The sequence below is a fragment of the Coturnix japonica genome, chromosome 9 (assembly GCF_054131305.1).
Source record: "Coturnix japonica strain WE chromosome 9, WE-NBRP24, whole genome shotgun sequence".
Taxonomy (NCBI): Eukaryota; Metazoa; Chordata; class Aves; order Galliformes; family Phasianidae; genus Coturnix; species Coturnix japonica.
Window position 1 is genome coordinate 4,226,960 of NC_140671.1, and position 13,999 is coordinate 4,240,958.

The following is a 13,999-nucleotide window of genomic DNA, read 5'->3' on the forward strand; positions in this document are numbered from 1 at the left end:
CCAGCTGGACTCGTGTTACAGAGATCCCTATCAGCACCTGGGAGGAAAGAATTAGCAAGAAAAACAAGCGTCTCTTTAAACTTCTGAGAGAAAAAAAAAAAGAAAAGAAAGCTAAGAAAATGGCCATATAAAAATCATAGGTTTAGCCCAATAATGACCGACCAGTACGATCTTTTCCTAAGGTTGCTGGAGGTAGAAAGCAGCCCAATGGATTTTCTTGTGTCAGCCAGAGACTTGGAACACTAAGAGCAGAGCTTTCTCAAAGGCAGGTGCACTTGCACAGGTACTGCCTGTACCACCTCCCTCCTGGCCATGTGCAGTGAGCTGGACCCTCCTAAGCACAGTGCTAACACGGCAGGAGCACGTGCCTGTGGGAGCAGAGGTCAGCAGAGCAGACAGGCCAACAGACTGGAGTTTCAAAGGCACCCGCATGACTCTCCTTGCCAACCCAGCCAGCCACCGCCAGGCATTTCTTGTGACTCCCTGTTCCCTCAGCAAAGCACCGCAGTCGCAGACGTTTCCCTTTTAGCAGGAGATCAAGCAGTCGGGCTCAGGGGAAGCGGTGGGAAGCGTGGAACAGGCAGCTCCCTTAGCAGCAGCAGAGAGCTTCCCACACCCAGAGCACTCCCAAATCTCTGCAGGTCCCTTTTGTTGTGGTTACTGATGAGCCGCCTCCTCCTGTGCCGCTGTCCCACACCCTGCCCGACCCTGCAGCCATCCTCAGCGTCGCTCCTTTGGTACACACACAGACCGACTTGCTGGCACACAAACAGCTCCTTTTAAAGAGCAGATACCCTCCATTTCAAAGAGCAAAGTCTGCAGCTGGGGAAAACTGGCAGAGGACACAAACTGAGTTTGTTTTTGCTTTGCGCTCCCTGTGGTTCCTCACACAAAGGGAGGAGAACCCTGGGGCATGAGATGGGGCTTGGGGACCAGGACTTGGTGCCTTTGCATGTTAGAAACCATTTCCATTAGCAAGCCCTACAAGTGCTGTCTCTGTTGGATTATCAGTAGATTGCCGTCACTTCTTGTGCTGTTCTTTTCTTGGGCAAATTTTCATTATGATTAGAAAAAAATCTGGCATCCCTCATGGTTATTCAGCTATTACTCACAATTGTCTTCCCTTCCTCTACCTAAATAAATAGGTGGATAAATACACAGGCAGATACAGGAATGAAAAGAGAATGAATGAGAGAGAAGGAGCAATTCATGGTGATTACAGACCCAAGTCAGGTCGGAAGGGGTGAGGAATTGCACTGGGCTGCACCAATTTACACCTTCTGAGATACTGCCTTGCCCTAGCAGTAAAACAGTTCTAATTACCTGAACTGTCTGATTGGATTTAGTGTGCAGTTAAGGGAAAATTCACAAGGTCCAATTAAAGCAGAACTTACAGACTGATGTTTCAGCTTCTGAGAGTCAAAAAGGTGAGAGTGAGCACATGTAGCTTCAGAGACAAAGCTAATCTTCCCCTCTTGCTGGGAAGGTGCACATAGCAACAGCGAGTGGGGCTTTCTTCAATTGGCTTTATCCTGTGTGTATTTAAGATAACCCTTTTTCCAGAATTTCATTTAGCTACTCATACTACAAACACAAGGACAGATGGCCACCAGATCCAACTCAATCAGCATTCTGTGTGCTGGATTTCAAGCTCAGAAATTCATCTGGTTCTAGTAAAACATAGTCTGAAACCTGCCTGATGTTTAACCCGACCAGAGAGTTGTATTAAATTTCTAAGCCTTCCCAATCCTCACAGGAGATTGAGAAGGCATTTTTAGAAAGGAGTTGATTAGGAGTTTAATTATCAGATATCAAAACCTGTTCTGTTGCTGGGGTTTCACTGTAGAACAACATTTCTAATGGGAGACTCCAGTTCTGTTTGTTTCTTCTTGAAATTCAATGTCTGGACCTTGGTGGTGCAGAATGACATGCCCATGGGTGTGCAGGTGTCCAGGTGCATCGGAGCCACAGCAAAGCCTTCTTTGCCTCACCCCGTGTCCTCACATCCTCTGTCCTTGAAGCTGACCCTCTTCAGAAACACCCAGCTATTTTATCCCTCATGCCACAGCCTGTTAGAGATGTATATACCGCCGCATCAAACGTTGCTGCCTTTATTTGCATAACTGTGGCATGGGGATGGCTGGCTGGAAACCAAAAACCACTCCAAATGGCACAGAGGCGACAGCCATCTGTGTCTTTTTCACATTCGGTTTCATTGTTTTAGGATCGGATCCAACCGCTGCAACCTACAGTAACTCTAGACTTGTCGAGCCTCGGAGCTCTCCTTATAGCACGATCTGTGGTTTCACTGTGGAGAAGCAAACCTGCGGAAAAAAAAAGTCTTGTTGGACTGAATCAGAAGTATTTTAGTTAGTGCAGCAGGAGCTGCCAGTGGTGAAAATAGCACTCCAGAGCATGAATGAACGGAATGGTGTTCCCTTCTGCGCACGTCAGACAATTTGAGCCTAACTCAGCATTACGGGTGTGCTGGGCAGTGTTCTCTTGAGATGTGTTTCCATTGCCACGTCATAAATATAAATGTTCTTTATGAGATACCCGTGGACAGAAGGGATCTAGTGTTTGCTAAAGGGTTTTTTGATGATGCGTGTTCAAAGCCCTCCTGTTTGGCATTAATTAACACAATGTACTATGTTGCAATTTCCCAGCACAGACACATCCAGATTCCTGCTAGGAATTGGAACTGGCATCGAGCAACACCAACGCCTCCACCCAGACTAGAAACCACCAAGACATCCCTCCTTCGGAATAAGTTCGTCTATCACTCACAGCCCATGGCAGAGTGTTTGCAGGGGCTTGGAGCAGGTATGACTTTTGGCATTGCAGAACCAGGCCATTTCTAAGAGACCTGAGGCTGGGACTTTCATGAGGAGCTCTCCCTTCTGTCCCCAAAGCTCAGTGCCCTTGGCTAGTGGCAGTGGTTTGGTTTGGTGGTGTGTGCTGTGGTATTTCTTATGGCTGGATTCTGCCCTTGCTAACAGCCAAGAGAGAAGGGGATATGTGTGATTTTCTTGCCTGCTTTATCCTTGCTGGAACGTCTGGGTATGTTCGAAAAGCACTTGCTGCCAGCCCCAAGCTGCAGGGATAATGTAATGTTGTGCCAACCGAGCTGCCAAACGATGAAAACGTGACTCGTGTGTTTCAGTAGTACTGCAGAGAACATACCTTAACGTAGCTGAATAGGCCCTGAACTACCCAACATTCCCCCTCTGCTCAGACATTCCACCACAGTCAGGCTGTCCCATTCTGTGGCTCCCTACACTGACCTGGGGGTGATTCTCCCGCTGGTTCACTCAGCCCTTCCCAGCACCACACTTTCTGCATCCACAGTGCTGTTACAGACAGGCCTATGTGTACCAGATCATCTCTTTTACACCAGCAGCCTTCCTTCACATCCATTTCTTTTTTAACTCAGAAATCCATTTGTTGCAAATAGATGCCAGCAGCAATCAGTGCCAAGAAGATTCAGTGCTCCTTCTGCTTGCTCTGTTTTCCAGTGAACTGTATCAGTTTTTGCTTGTTTCCCCATGACCTTTGGAGCCCATTCAAAGTCATCTTCCTTTTGCTTTGCTTTAAGTTCAATCCCATGCACGTTGCCAGCTGATTTGTTGCCTGTTTTCACACGTCGCCAGCAAATCACCACCTCTTCATATTGTTTAGACAGTCATCAAATGTAGGCCTGCCAGCAGTCTTTGTTAATGGAATAGGAAGGCTTGGTACATCTCGCTTCTGTGGCCTGAAAGGAACCAGAAAGCTGTTTGATTGCAGCTAGCAAATCTTTAAAGCCCAGTGTGGGACTTTTATGGCCAGAGTAGGGTCAGGCTTCACTGGACAAAACCTTTTGGCCTATTGGTATGGATCCAAGCTCTGCCTGTCTGTCTCCTGGTACAGACCATACTCCACCATGCTGGAATTGTGTCCTTCAAATTGTGACAGAGGTTTGGCTCATGCTAGCTCTGGATGGAGACGACGTGTAACATGGAGCCAGGTGGGTCTTCCCAGCTCCTCTCCTAAGCTGGCATCAAACCATGACACTGGTCCCAGATACAGGCAGGTGGGATCAGATAGGACTGATAGCTTTATGTAGCACAGTGAGCACAGTGTACTTCAAAGGTTCCCTGCACCTCTAGGGCTTTCCGTTTAGGTTCCTCCTTTTTTTGGGTACCTTCCTACAAATCACCAGCTGTGCAGCAGAGAGCTTTACTCAAGCTCAGCAGCAGCACTCGCCAAGGCTTTGCATGTTGCACTGAGATCTGTTCTGCTACCAGCATCCCTGATGCCAAGTCTACCCACATGAACTCCTGCCACCCAAGGAATGAATCGTGGTGACACCACAGCTGGGGGCTGCATTCAGGAGAGGGCAGCCATCACATGGGAACACAGCACAGCCCTCCCCCACATTTACAGTGTGCTGCAGGCACATCTCAGACTTCTTGTGAAGGGCCAAGGCACCACCAGGCCCTGGGGCCAGAAAGCCAGGCCCATCTCTTGCTATTCCAGTGCCCACACGTGGCCAAGTTCTGAATGTTCTCTTTTTTTGCCTTCTCCCATCCAAATTCAGGGCAAGCTTTTTGCAAAGAAAGCAAGTGTCCTCTGCTGGCTGCAAATAAAAAATGCATGTGGTGATACCCTGCCTAGGGACAGCACCGGGTAGGGATGTGTTATGTGGAGTTTGCAACCTGACTTGTTTTACAGATGGACAATAATCCAACCGTGAATTGGAGCTAAGCTGGCTGCTTGCAGCGCAGATGAAGGAGGAGTGTCAGGGAGTCTTTAGGCTGTGTGTACTGGGCAGTGTGCAGCCCTTCTCCATAAGCAGTTCCCCCACTACAGCCTGAGTGAGACAAGGTGGTGGGGGCTGGAAGGAGCAGAGCAGAGAGGGGCAGGAGATTGGAGCTGCCCGAGGTGCAGGGGCAGAGGAGTTTTCCACCAGCATGAAGCACATTTGGGGCAGTCTCTGCAGAAAGGACATGAGAGCAAGAGCCAGCATGTGCTCGTGCTCTGTGTTTCTGAAATAATCCCTTAGAGATCAGTGGGGTTTCACATCTTTCCCCATCTGTTCTTAATCTGTTCACTTGGCAGATGCCAAACCACCGTACCCTGTATGGGAAAACACATAACAAAACACAAAGCCTTCTATCTCTCCTAGTTTTATCCAGAACCATTCGCTAAGGCCCAGCTCTGCCCACGCCCCAGCCATGCATGGGGGACCCATGAAGGAGCCTAAATCAGGGACAGCTCTGCCTTCAGCAGGCCCAGAGAAGGGGTTTGTGTCTGATGGAGCAGCTTTGTGTTCATGCAACCCAGTGACCTCAGGCTGGTGATTATCTGCTGCTGGTGTCCCTCTGTTGCCAAGAAGCCTCTATCAACATCTCAGTCTATTATTCCAAGCACCAGAGACTTGCACAGCATCAGTCCGAGCCAGGAGATGTGCAGAGAGGAGGGATCTGCCTCACAAAAGGGCACAGATCAGCAGTAGGGCCAAGGCAAAGCAGCATGCTGGGCCCCCAGCGGCTCCTGCCTCCTGCTCGTACAGCCTTTCATTCCACCATTATCTCAGAGTTCATCACTGCAAAATCTGCTGAGGACATGAGCAGCAGAGTTTTAATGGCATCCATGAATACTTTATTTAAGACAGAGACTCAGTGACTACAGCACTATCATTATCAGTGGCTGGACCAAACCATCTCTGATAATAAATAATACAGGATTACTCCCAGCATCTAAAAATATCCTAACCTAAGCTGTTCCCGTCCTCATCCCATCGATCGGAAGGGCTGAGTGTTTGCCACAGCTTATACAGTAAATGCAGTTCAACTTTCTTCTTTCCAAATGCTGAAAACTGGCTCTTTTCAGGACGCTGCCATGTAATTTACAGCTGTATTACCAACTCCTTAATGGTTGCCAGGTTCTTTGGGCTTCTTTGAAATCGAACACGATAAAAAGATGAGAGCCAACACTGACCACAGGTTTTGTGTCTGCAGGTTCCCATGAGCCTTTCTGATCTTCTCAGCAAGCTAATGGAAACAATCCTGTAACTTCAAGGCAAAACGATGAGGTTTGAGAGTTCCCCTGACTGGTAATGAGAGAGTTGACGCAGCTCAACAGCAGCCAAGTGCCAGTGCATCCCTATGTCTCAGTATTACCATTAGTCTAAGGTAAGAGGGGGCTGTGAACACCACAGCATGCCCTGCTTTGTTCTGACACAGCTTTGCACTACCTTGAACCCATGTCAGGTTAATCAGTGTCTCTCCAGCTTGGCAAAGGTAGGACTTGGGGTAAAGGAGATCTCCTGGGGCAACCTGCTGTGTTCTGCCAGTGATCCCCAACTCCCTGAAACTTCAAGAGGAAGATCAGTGCAGTGAAACACCAAATTGAAACTCTATTTTTTACATGTCCTCACAGCAGTTACCATCATAAAAACACAAAGCCGAGGTTTGTAAAAGTCGAGCAATAAAACCACAGACATCTTTACAGCTCCCAAACATGCAGTGCTGCTCAACAGCAAGCACAGATCCTCCAAGATGCAAGGAGCAAAACTAACTGGGGAGCGGGCCTAATTATTTTATAGCCTAGGAAAAAGGGGGAAAAAAAGAAGAAAAAAAGCCACAGATGACAGCAGTTTGCACGTCAGCACCAGCCACTATCAGAGGAGTGAAAACAAAACCTGTTTGTTTTTTCTCACTTGGAGACAGCAGAGCACTGAGCTGGGTGGAGGAAGGATGCTGCACCTCTAGGCTAGTGTGTGTGTTAGATTCACAATGCACGCTCAGATCCTGGTGCTGTATTCTGATGGTTTAAACCCATTTTCTTCACAAAGCAGATTATAGGCATCTGTACTTCCCTAGATAGCAGTAAGCCTGTTCTGTTGCATGGGAATAGAGATCATTTCTCTCAAAATGTGAGGCAAGCCCTCCGGCAGTGCAGCTCAGCTTCCAGTGTGCTCTGGCAGGTTATTTAATATTTCCATGCCTTGAATCTTCCATCTGCAAAATGAGTGCTGTGTTCCTGCCTTGCTTTGTCTAACATGGTTTAAAGCTCTGCAGGGTGTGCACTGGCCCTGGCACGAGCTGCCCAAGGAGGTGGGGGGTCGTCACCATCCTCAAAGGTGGTCAGGAACCACAGGGATGTGGCACTGAGGGACGTGCTCAGTGGGCACGGTGGGGGTGGGCTGGGCTGGAGGATCTTAGAGGACTTTCCCAGCCTCAAAGATGCTGATTCCATGACCCTGAGCTGGTTGTGGGCCTGTACATGGAGCCATGGGTGACTCAGGGGGGTGCCAAACACCCAGTAGGGTTACAACACACAGTGTAATTGGGGGAGGACTTTCTGGACTCCCTGCAGTAGTTTTGCAGTTCTTCTGTGCTTGAATTCACTCAGGTGCAGGCAGGACTTTGCACTGTCTGCCTGCTTGTACCCCATGGGGAGAAGAACATCAGCCCCAGCTCTTGCTGGGATGGTTCTGATTCAGCTATTGACAGCTCCAGTACCTCTTCTCTTCCTCTGCCATGGAAATGAACCCATGCGGTAGCAATGATGGGAAATTACTCAGAGAGAAGGAAAAGAGCTCTGTGTAAGCCAGGCAAATACTCCAGAATAAACACAGGCTCAGCCTAGTGCCGTACAGCTGTCAGGTCCCATTGCAGGAGGTTTCTTGATGCTGATTTAACAATCCTTTGGCCCAAGGGTGCATCTCCCACTGAGAATCTGCTCCTCCAGAGCTGCTCCATCACTGACCGGAAAGGAAACGATCACAGCTCGTGTGTGAGTGCATGCAATGAGTTACTGCATGGGAACAGCTGCGGCACATCCAGCTCGTGTCCATACTGTGCTCCCTGAACACAGGGGTCACTGCTCTTTATCCTGGTGATCTTCAATAGAAAGCAACGGGCAGAGGGTGGGCATACATCTGCCAGTGATTGCTGATAGGATTTTGTTGCTGTTGTTGATGTTGTTGTTGCAAAAGCTTTAAACACAAAATGCAGATGTCGCAGGTCTTCTTTTTGCACTTGGTGTTCTGTTACTGACCCACACTTTGGGCTCTGTGTCTTTGTGGGCTGACCGAGCTCAGCTGAAGAGCTTTCGGAAGGCAGATCTGGACCCTGATCACACATCTGCTGATTGAAAGGGCAGCCCAGGCTATAACTGAAAGGTGGGGAGTGCTTTGTTAGGAGATGTACAGTCACCATCCTGGCTTACATCCACCCCATGAGCTTGGCCCGCACGGCCACAGTGCAGCTTTGCAGCCGAGCAGCAGGTCAATTCATTGCACATTTAATGGCTGAGAGCAGCGTGCACTCAGCTTGCTGCTCAATGCACGATGGCATTGAGGATGCACAGCCGTGCTGCTGCACAGCCCTGCTGCAGGGAGCAGCGTGTTCCTTGCAGAGTTGCAGCAGGTGCTATAAACTGGAAGCAAAAGCAAACGCTGCTGCGAGCAGCATCAATACAGAGCGCGGCGCTGCCGGAGCGCGTGCACGCGGCGGGAGCGCGCCCTCCCCGATAAGAGCATGGCGCTACCAGAGCGCGTGCACGCGGCGGGAGCGCGCCCTCCCGGAGTGGGCGTGGCCACGGTAACGGCCGGCAGCGCTGAGCCCCGTTACCACAGCGACGGGCCGGGCTGCCGCAACACAACGTGCGCCTGCGCCACCGCCCCCGGGGCTGGGACAGGAGAGAGATGAGATGAGCCGGTAACGGAGCGACCGGGGGCTCGGGATACAGAGAGAAGGTGAGCGGGGCGAGGGGGGACGGGGCGGGGTGCGGAGCGGGACAGCGCACGGCTCGAGGGCGGCGGATGTGAGAGGGGCCTGCTGCATCATGAGAGACAGGGCCGCGGGGACACGGCGCTGTGCTGAGGGGCACCTCAGTGCTGGGCCGTGTGGTGTTGTATTGTATTCTATTGTATTGTATTCTATTGTGTTGTGTTGTTGTGCTGCCGAGCAGAACCTGCGCCGGTGGTTGCGGGGCTGCGGGGGCGGGGCCGGGGCGGGGTCGCTCTGCATTGCGGGGCCGGAGGGGAGCGACGTGTGGCTGCGACGTGCGGGGCCGCGGCGGATGCGAACAGGGCTCCGGGTTGTCCTATAGCCATAGGTTTGTCCTATAGCTCCGGTTTGCACTATAGCTATAGGGTTGTCCTATAGCTCCGGTTTGTCCTATAGCTCCGGTTTGTCCTATAGCTCCGGTTTGTCCTATAGCTATAGCTTTGTCCTATAGCTCGCCCGTAGGCCAAGGTAATCCCGTGGGCTTTGGCCTGATCCGTGCGGTTGTGCTGCTGGGTGAACCGATGGTGTCGTGCCCGTCGCTGTGTGCGGGGCTGTGAGCGCTGGGTCGGCTGCTTCAATATTAATCGTGCATGTCAGCCCCGCTGCTGTTTGCTGTTCGCTTTCCGCCCTCCCCACGCTCCGTGTGTCTGCAAAGTTCCCCCTTATTCCCTTAAAACAAGATGAATATCTGTGTATCTTAGTGCAGTTCTTGGCCCCGTCCTTGCCGAGATCGTTATCGCAGAGTTTAATTCCGTTCCTTCAAGCCGTGCCCTTTAGTTCAGATTCCATTAGTTCCCATTCCAGGTAGCACTGCACGCTCTGGGGGTTTTCAGGCTATTGTTTCAATGTGTTTTATCATTTCACTGACAAAAATCAAACTGCTGCGTGTGCTCAGGCTCGGGAGGCTGCAGGTGTTGGGGTGTTGTGCTCATTTAGGCCTGCTGCTTTACTTGATTCTCTACCAACAGAGCAGGGAGAATAGAAACAGCCCAGTGCTGCTATTCCAGAACATGGAGCTTAATGGGCAACAAAATATATCCTGAGTGTTACAAGCGTTGTGGTACAAGATACACAGTTGCAATGGTCTCGTTCTGAGCTTTACTCCCATTTCTGTTGGGCTCCCAGCGCTTCTTTCTGGGTTAAGAAACTGTTTTAAAATAGCAGAAGATTCAAGGATTGTTTGTGTATCCTTGAGCTTGGCCGGGCCTTGCGATGATGCTCCGTGTGTAACGGGAACACTTACGTAATTTGTGCTTTTGTTGGAGTTCCAGTCTCACCTCGTTTCTCAGGGTAAGAAAAGAAAGGAATGTAATGGTGGCACTGGAGCTCATGGCTTCATTTGTCTGAAGCGTTCCCATGCTTCCCAATGCTTTGACTCAGAAGTGATGGCAGCTAATAGTGTGGGGGGTTATGAGCTGCAGTTCACTGGAAGATCAATGTGTGGGTCAGTGTGCTGCTGTGTTTGAAGGGGGTGGGTGCGCTCTGAACGGACACACGCATTGATGGTCATTTTGCTGCTGCTGTGGTTTATAAAACAAACAGAAAGGGGAGGCAAAAGGCATGAGGTGTGTGGCTGTTCTCTGTGAGGCCTTGGTGGTGCTTTGCTGCAGTATGCAGCGTGTGCTGGAGCTGCACAGAGAGCAGGTTGTGTGCCTCAGTGTGCTGCTGCAGCGCTGCCAGCGGTGGTGGGGTGCTGCAGTCAGATGTGCAGGGTGGGCAGCACCAGGCCTGGATACAGCCCACCCTGAGTGCTGCACTGCAAAGGGGGTGTGGGGTGCTGCTGCGTGGGGTGCTGCTGCGTGGGGTGCTGCTGCGTGGGGTGCTGGTGGCTGTGCCTCCCTCTGATTGCTTCACTTGTTGATGAGAGCCAGCCCTGCTGATATGTTTGTGCTGTCTCCAGTGAACGTGTGCCTCATTTGTCCCTATGTTAGTTTATAAATGATAGCATCATTGTCTTGGTGTAAGTGGGGGCATCCAGCAGTGCCATAGTGGGTGCTGGTTGGGATCTGTGTGATCAGTGAATAGCTCTGGTGATGCTCATTTCTCCTGGTGGTGTTAAAGGGGGGCAGTACCTTGGTTTGCTGCTGGAAGTGTCCATCTGTGTGGGAAGAACACGTGAGTTGTGTCATCAGTGGCAGAGCTCCTTGATGATAAAGGTGTGCACAATTCACACACATGCTCAATTGCTTCCTGCTCCTCATGGAAGTGTGATGGAGCTCTGCATGGTTTCTCAGCCTATCGCCTTGTGTTGTGCAGCCTGTTCTGCAGTGCTCAGCTGGAGGCTGAGGCAGCACTGAGCTGTGGCTGTGCATCACAGTGTGTGCTGAGGGCAGGGCTGTGTGTGGGTGAATGGTCTGAGAGCCTGGCTGTGGGAAGCACTGCCTGCTTAGAGGGCTCCATCCGATGCACAGAGCACTGAGTGAGGGGCGACCATAGATCTGAACTTGTGTAATAGGGGGGAATTGGGCTGTGCTGCTGCTGGGGCTGCATCAGTAGAAAAACAACGGTATTGAGTTGGCTCTGGGGGGTAAAGTGAATGTCTGCACAGGACAGCAAAGCTTGAGCTGACTCCACAGCCAGACTGCATGGTTTCCTTCAGGATGTCCTTTGAAATAAGCTGAGCAAACACTATTGGTACAGCATAAGTGTCTGGAGATGGGAGAGCTGATCTAAGCAAAGAGCAGCTAAGTGTCTGTTGTTGGCGTTTTGTCATTAAAGCTACGTTTAGGGATGTTTGGTCAGTTCCATGGCAGCCTTTAAAACAGAGACTATCAATATAAGGTTCTTCCAAGAGAACTTCTGTCCTTGAGGTTGTATTTAGTGCAGCACACACAAAGCATCTGGCAGCTTTTGTCACATTCCAAGGGAGCGATGGCTGGGTGTCAGTGGAGAGGAAGGTCACAGCCTGCCCGTGTCTGCTGCTGGGGAGCTGAGGTGGCTTCCCACATGATAGTCACCCTGTCTGTTATGTGTAGTGGTACCAAGGAGGTGTCTCTAATAACTACAGTCAGCTGGGCTTTGTTCCAGTGGATTCCTTTAGGCTGTGTCTTCAGATGAGCATCTCCTGGCTCTTCCCTTGCAGCAGGGTGTAGGTGTGCTCTCACCTTGTGCACCAGCACCTAATGCACAGCCCAAAAATAACGCTCACTTCATTGATGTATTTGGAACTCCATCCAAGTAGCTGTGATCAGAACAGGCCCACAGCCTGCCCAGCTCCTGCAAGGCAAGAGTTGTCTGTTGAAGTACTAACCACTGTTTGTGATGAGCAAGTGATGAAGCTGTGCATTGGAATCTCTTGTTCATGGGCTGGGGAATGCTGGCCCTTTGATCTCCATGCTCAGGAGGGAGGCTCTGCTTACAGAGGGGCTGCAGCTGAAACTCATCATAGAGGATTGGTTTAATTGCTCTCACTGATTAACTTACCAGTGCTGCAGGGGAAATGATGCTCTGCTGCTGATTGTTTTTATCTTCTGCCTTAGCCTATAAAGCTAACCGGCCTCTCATTAAAGGCCTCATTCTGTGACTGTTCTGGGAGAAAACCCCACTGCTGTGAAGTTTTCTTTGTACTCATAACCTGACAAACAAAAATCTGCTTGTTTACTCTTTAAAAAAGCCCTTCTTCTTGTCTCCATCTTACAGTGTCACCGAGGCCTGTGTGGGATGCCAGGCTCAAGTGGCACAGGGCTGCAGCAGTGCTGGCAGGAGCACAGCTGAGGAAATGCAATAGCAGGCGGCAGCAGCCAGAGAGCTCCATTCCCAGCTCAGTGTGCACGGCTGCATTCAGCTGCATTAAGGATTCCTTGTTTTGTGTTTCTCTGTAGTGACGGTGCAATTTAGTCCTTTCTTCCATGTTATTGTCCAGGGATGTCACTAATTCCTGTATCCCTGGAGGTAAACAAAACCCCCAGCAAGACAGAGGCATTATGGCCCATTTCTCAGAACCTGACTTTTATCTTGTAACAGGATTAGTGACTTTGTCTGAAGTTAATCCTCTAAATGTGTTAACTCCAAAGAAATGAGTTCCCTAAGCTGCTCTGGCCTAGAGTTAAATTAGGCTACGTCTGAAATGAGAGTATTTCTAATTGAAATAGCGTGAAACAGGAAAACCTTTTACTTGTGTGGCACTTGCATGGTTGCGTATCAATTCATTAATGGTATCATTCAGCTGATTCTGTTGGACCAGGCTGCAGAGTGAGGCTCTTTATATGTATGTATCTGCAAGTGAAGTCACTGATACAGTTCTGCCTCTGCCCACAGACAGAGTCACTGCATGCCAGGATGGCAACGTCAAACCTGGAGAACCAGCTGCACAGCGCCCAGAAGAACCTCTTGTTTCTCCAGAGAGAACATGCCAGCACCCTGAAGGGCCTCCATGCCGAGATCCGGCGCCTGCAGCAGCACTGCACAGGTACCTGGGGAGGGTGATGGTGCTGGGTCAGGCTTTGTCTCTTCCCACAAGGATGGGGAAAGTGCTGGGCAGTAGAGCCCATCACAGTGTGTGCTTTGGGTTTATGTATCTCAGGGCATAACAAGTGTGAAATAAAGAAAATTCTTTGCTTAATGATAAAAAAAATAAACACCTGTTACCTTCTTGTTCTGGTTGCTCAAGATTTGATAACATGCAGCACATCTCCGTTATTTTAAATATGCTTGTTTTAAAAAATAAAGTAACTATTTCTTCCCCCAGACCTGACCTATGAGCTGACAGTGAAGAGTTCTGACTTGTCAGGTAAGGAACACGTAGCATTTTTCTTTAATGTTCATGTTAAACTGCCTCGTTTCTTAATGTTTTACTTTCTCTGTTACAAGTAGCTGAGAATACTTTGCATATGGGATATTGTTGACTATAAATTCAAGTGGTGCAAGAGTAGTTTTCTCCTTTCCAGAATCACTGTTATCAATGAACTAAACACCATCCACAAACTGGAGCATTAACTCTTTAACTCCCAGTGCATTACACAGTGTTACAGTTTGGAATACTGATAACAAAAACCATAAAACCTTGACAATAAGTTTAACAAGGTCACATAGGAGATGTCTGAGAGACCCAGGAATAGAGTGTAGAACCACTGACTGCTTTCTTTTAATAGACAGTCAGTTCCCAACAGGCTTTATGGGAACATGAATTTTAGCAGCAGGAGTGAGGCTGTTTAATTAGAAGTTAGCTGGCATAGCTGCTAGTCAGCTCAGCTGCATTATGTTATCAACAAGTGAAGCAG

The 13,999-nt window shown here is 49.6% G+C and overlaps 1 protein-coding gene across 6 annotated transcripts in view; it reads left to right on the plus strand.

Moving 5' to 3' along the window:
• Positions 1-13,999, plus strand: part of CCDC92 (coiled-coil domain containing 92) — a 50,490-nt gene that overhangs the window by 33,145 nt on the left and 3,346 nt on the right. For 2 of the 6 annotated variants that reach the window (XM_015877826.3, XM_015877823.3), the window contains exons 1-3: positions 8,676-8,746; positions 13,038-13,188; positions 13,468-13,509. In XM_015877826.3, the coding sequence (XP_015733312.1) occupies positions 13,059-13,188; positions 13,468-13,509 (172 nt within the window). In that variant the 5' untranslated portion in view covers positions 8,676-8,746; positions 13,038-13,058. Of the gene's footprint in view, positions 1-2,666; positions 2,824-6,002; positions 6,177-8,675; positions 8,747-9,170; positions 9,249-13,037; positions 13,189-13,467; positions 13,510-13,999 lie in introns of those variants that run through there. The other 4 variants (XM_085555599.1, XM_085555601.1, XM_085555600.1 and 1 more) reach the window with 4 other exon arrangements.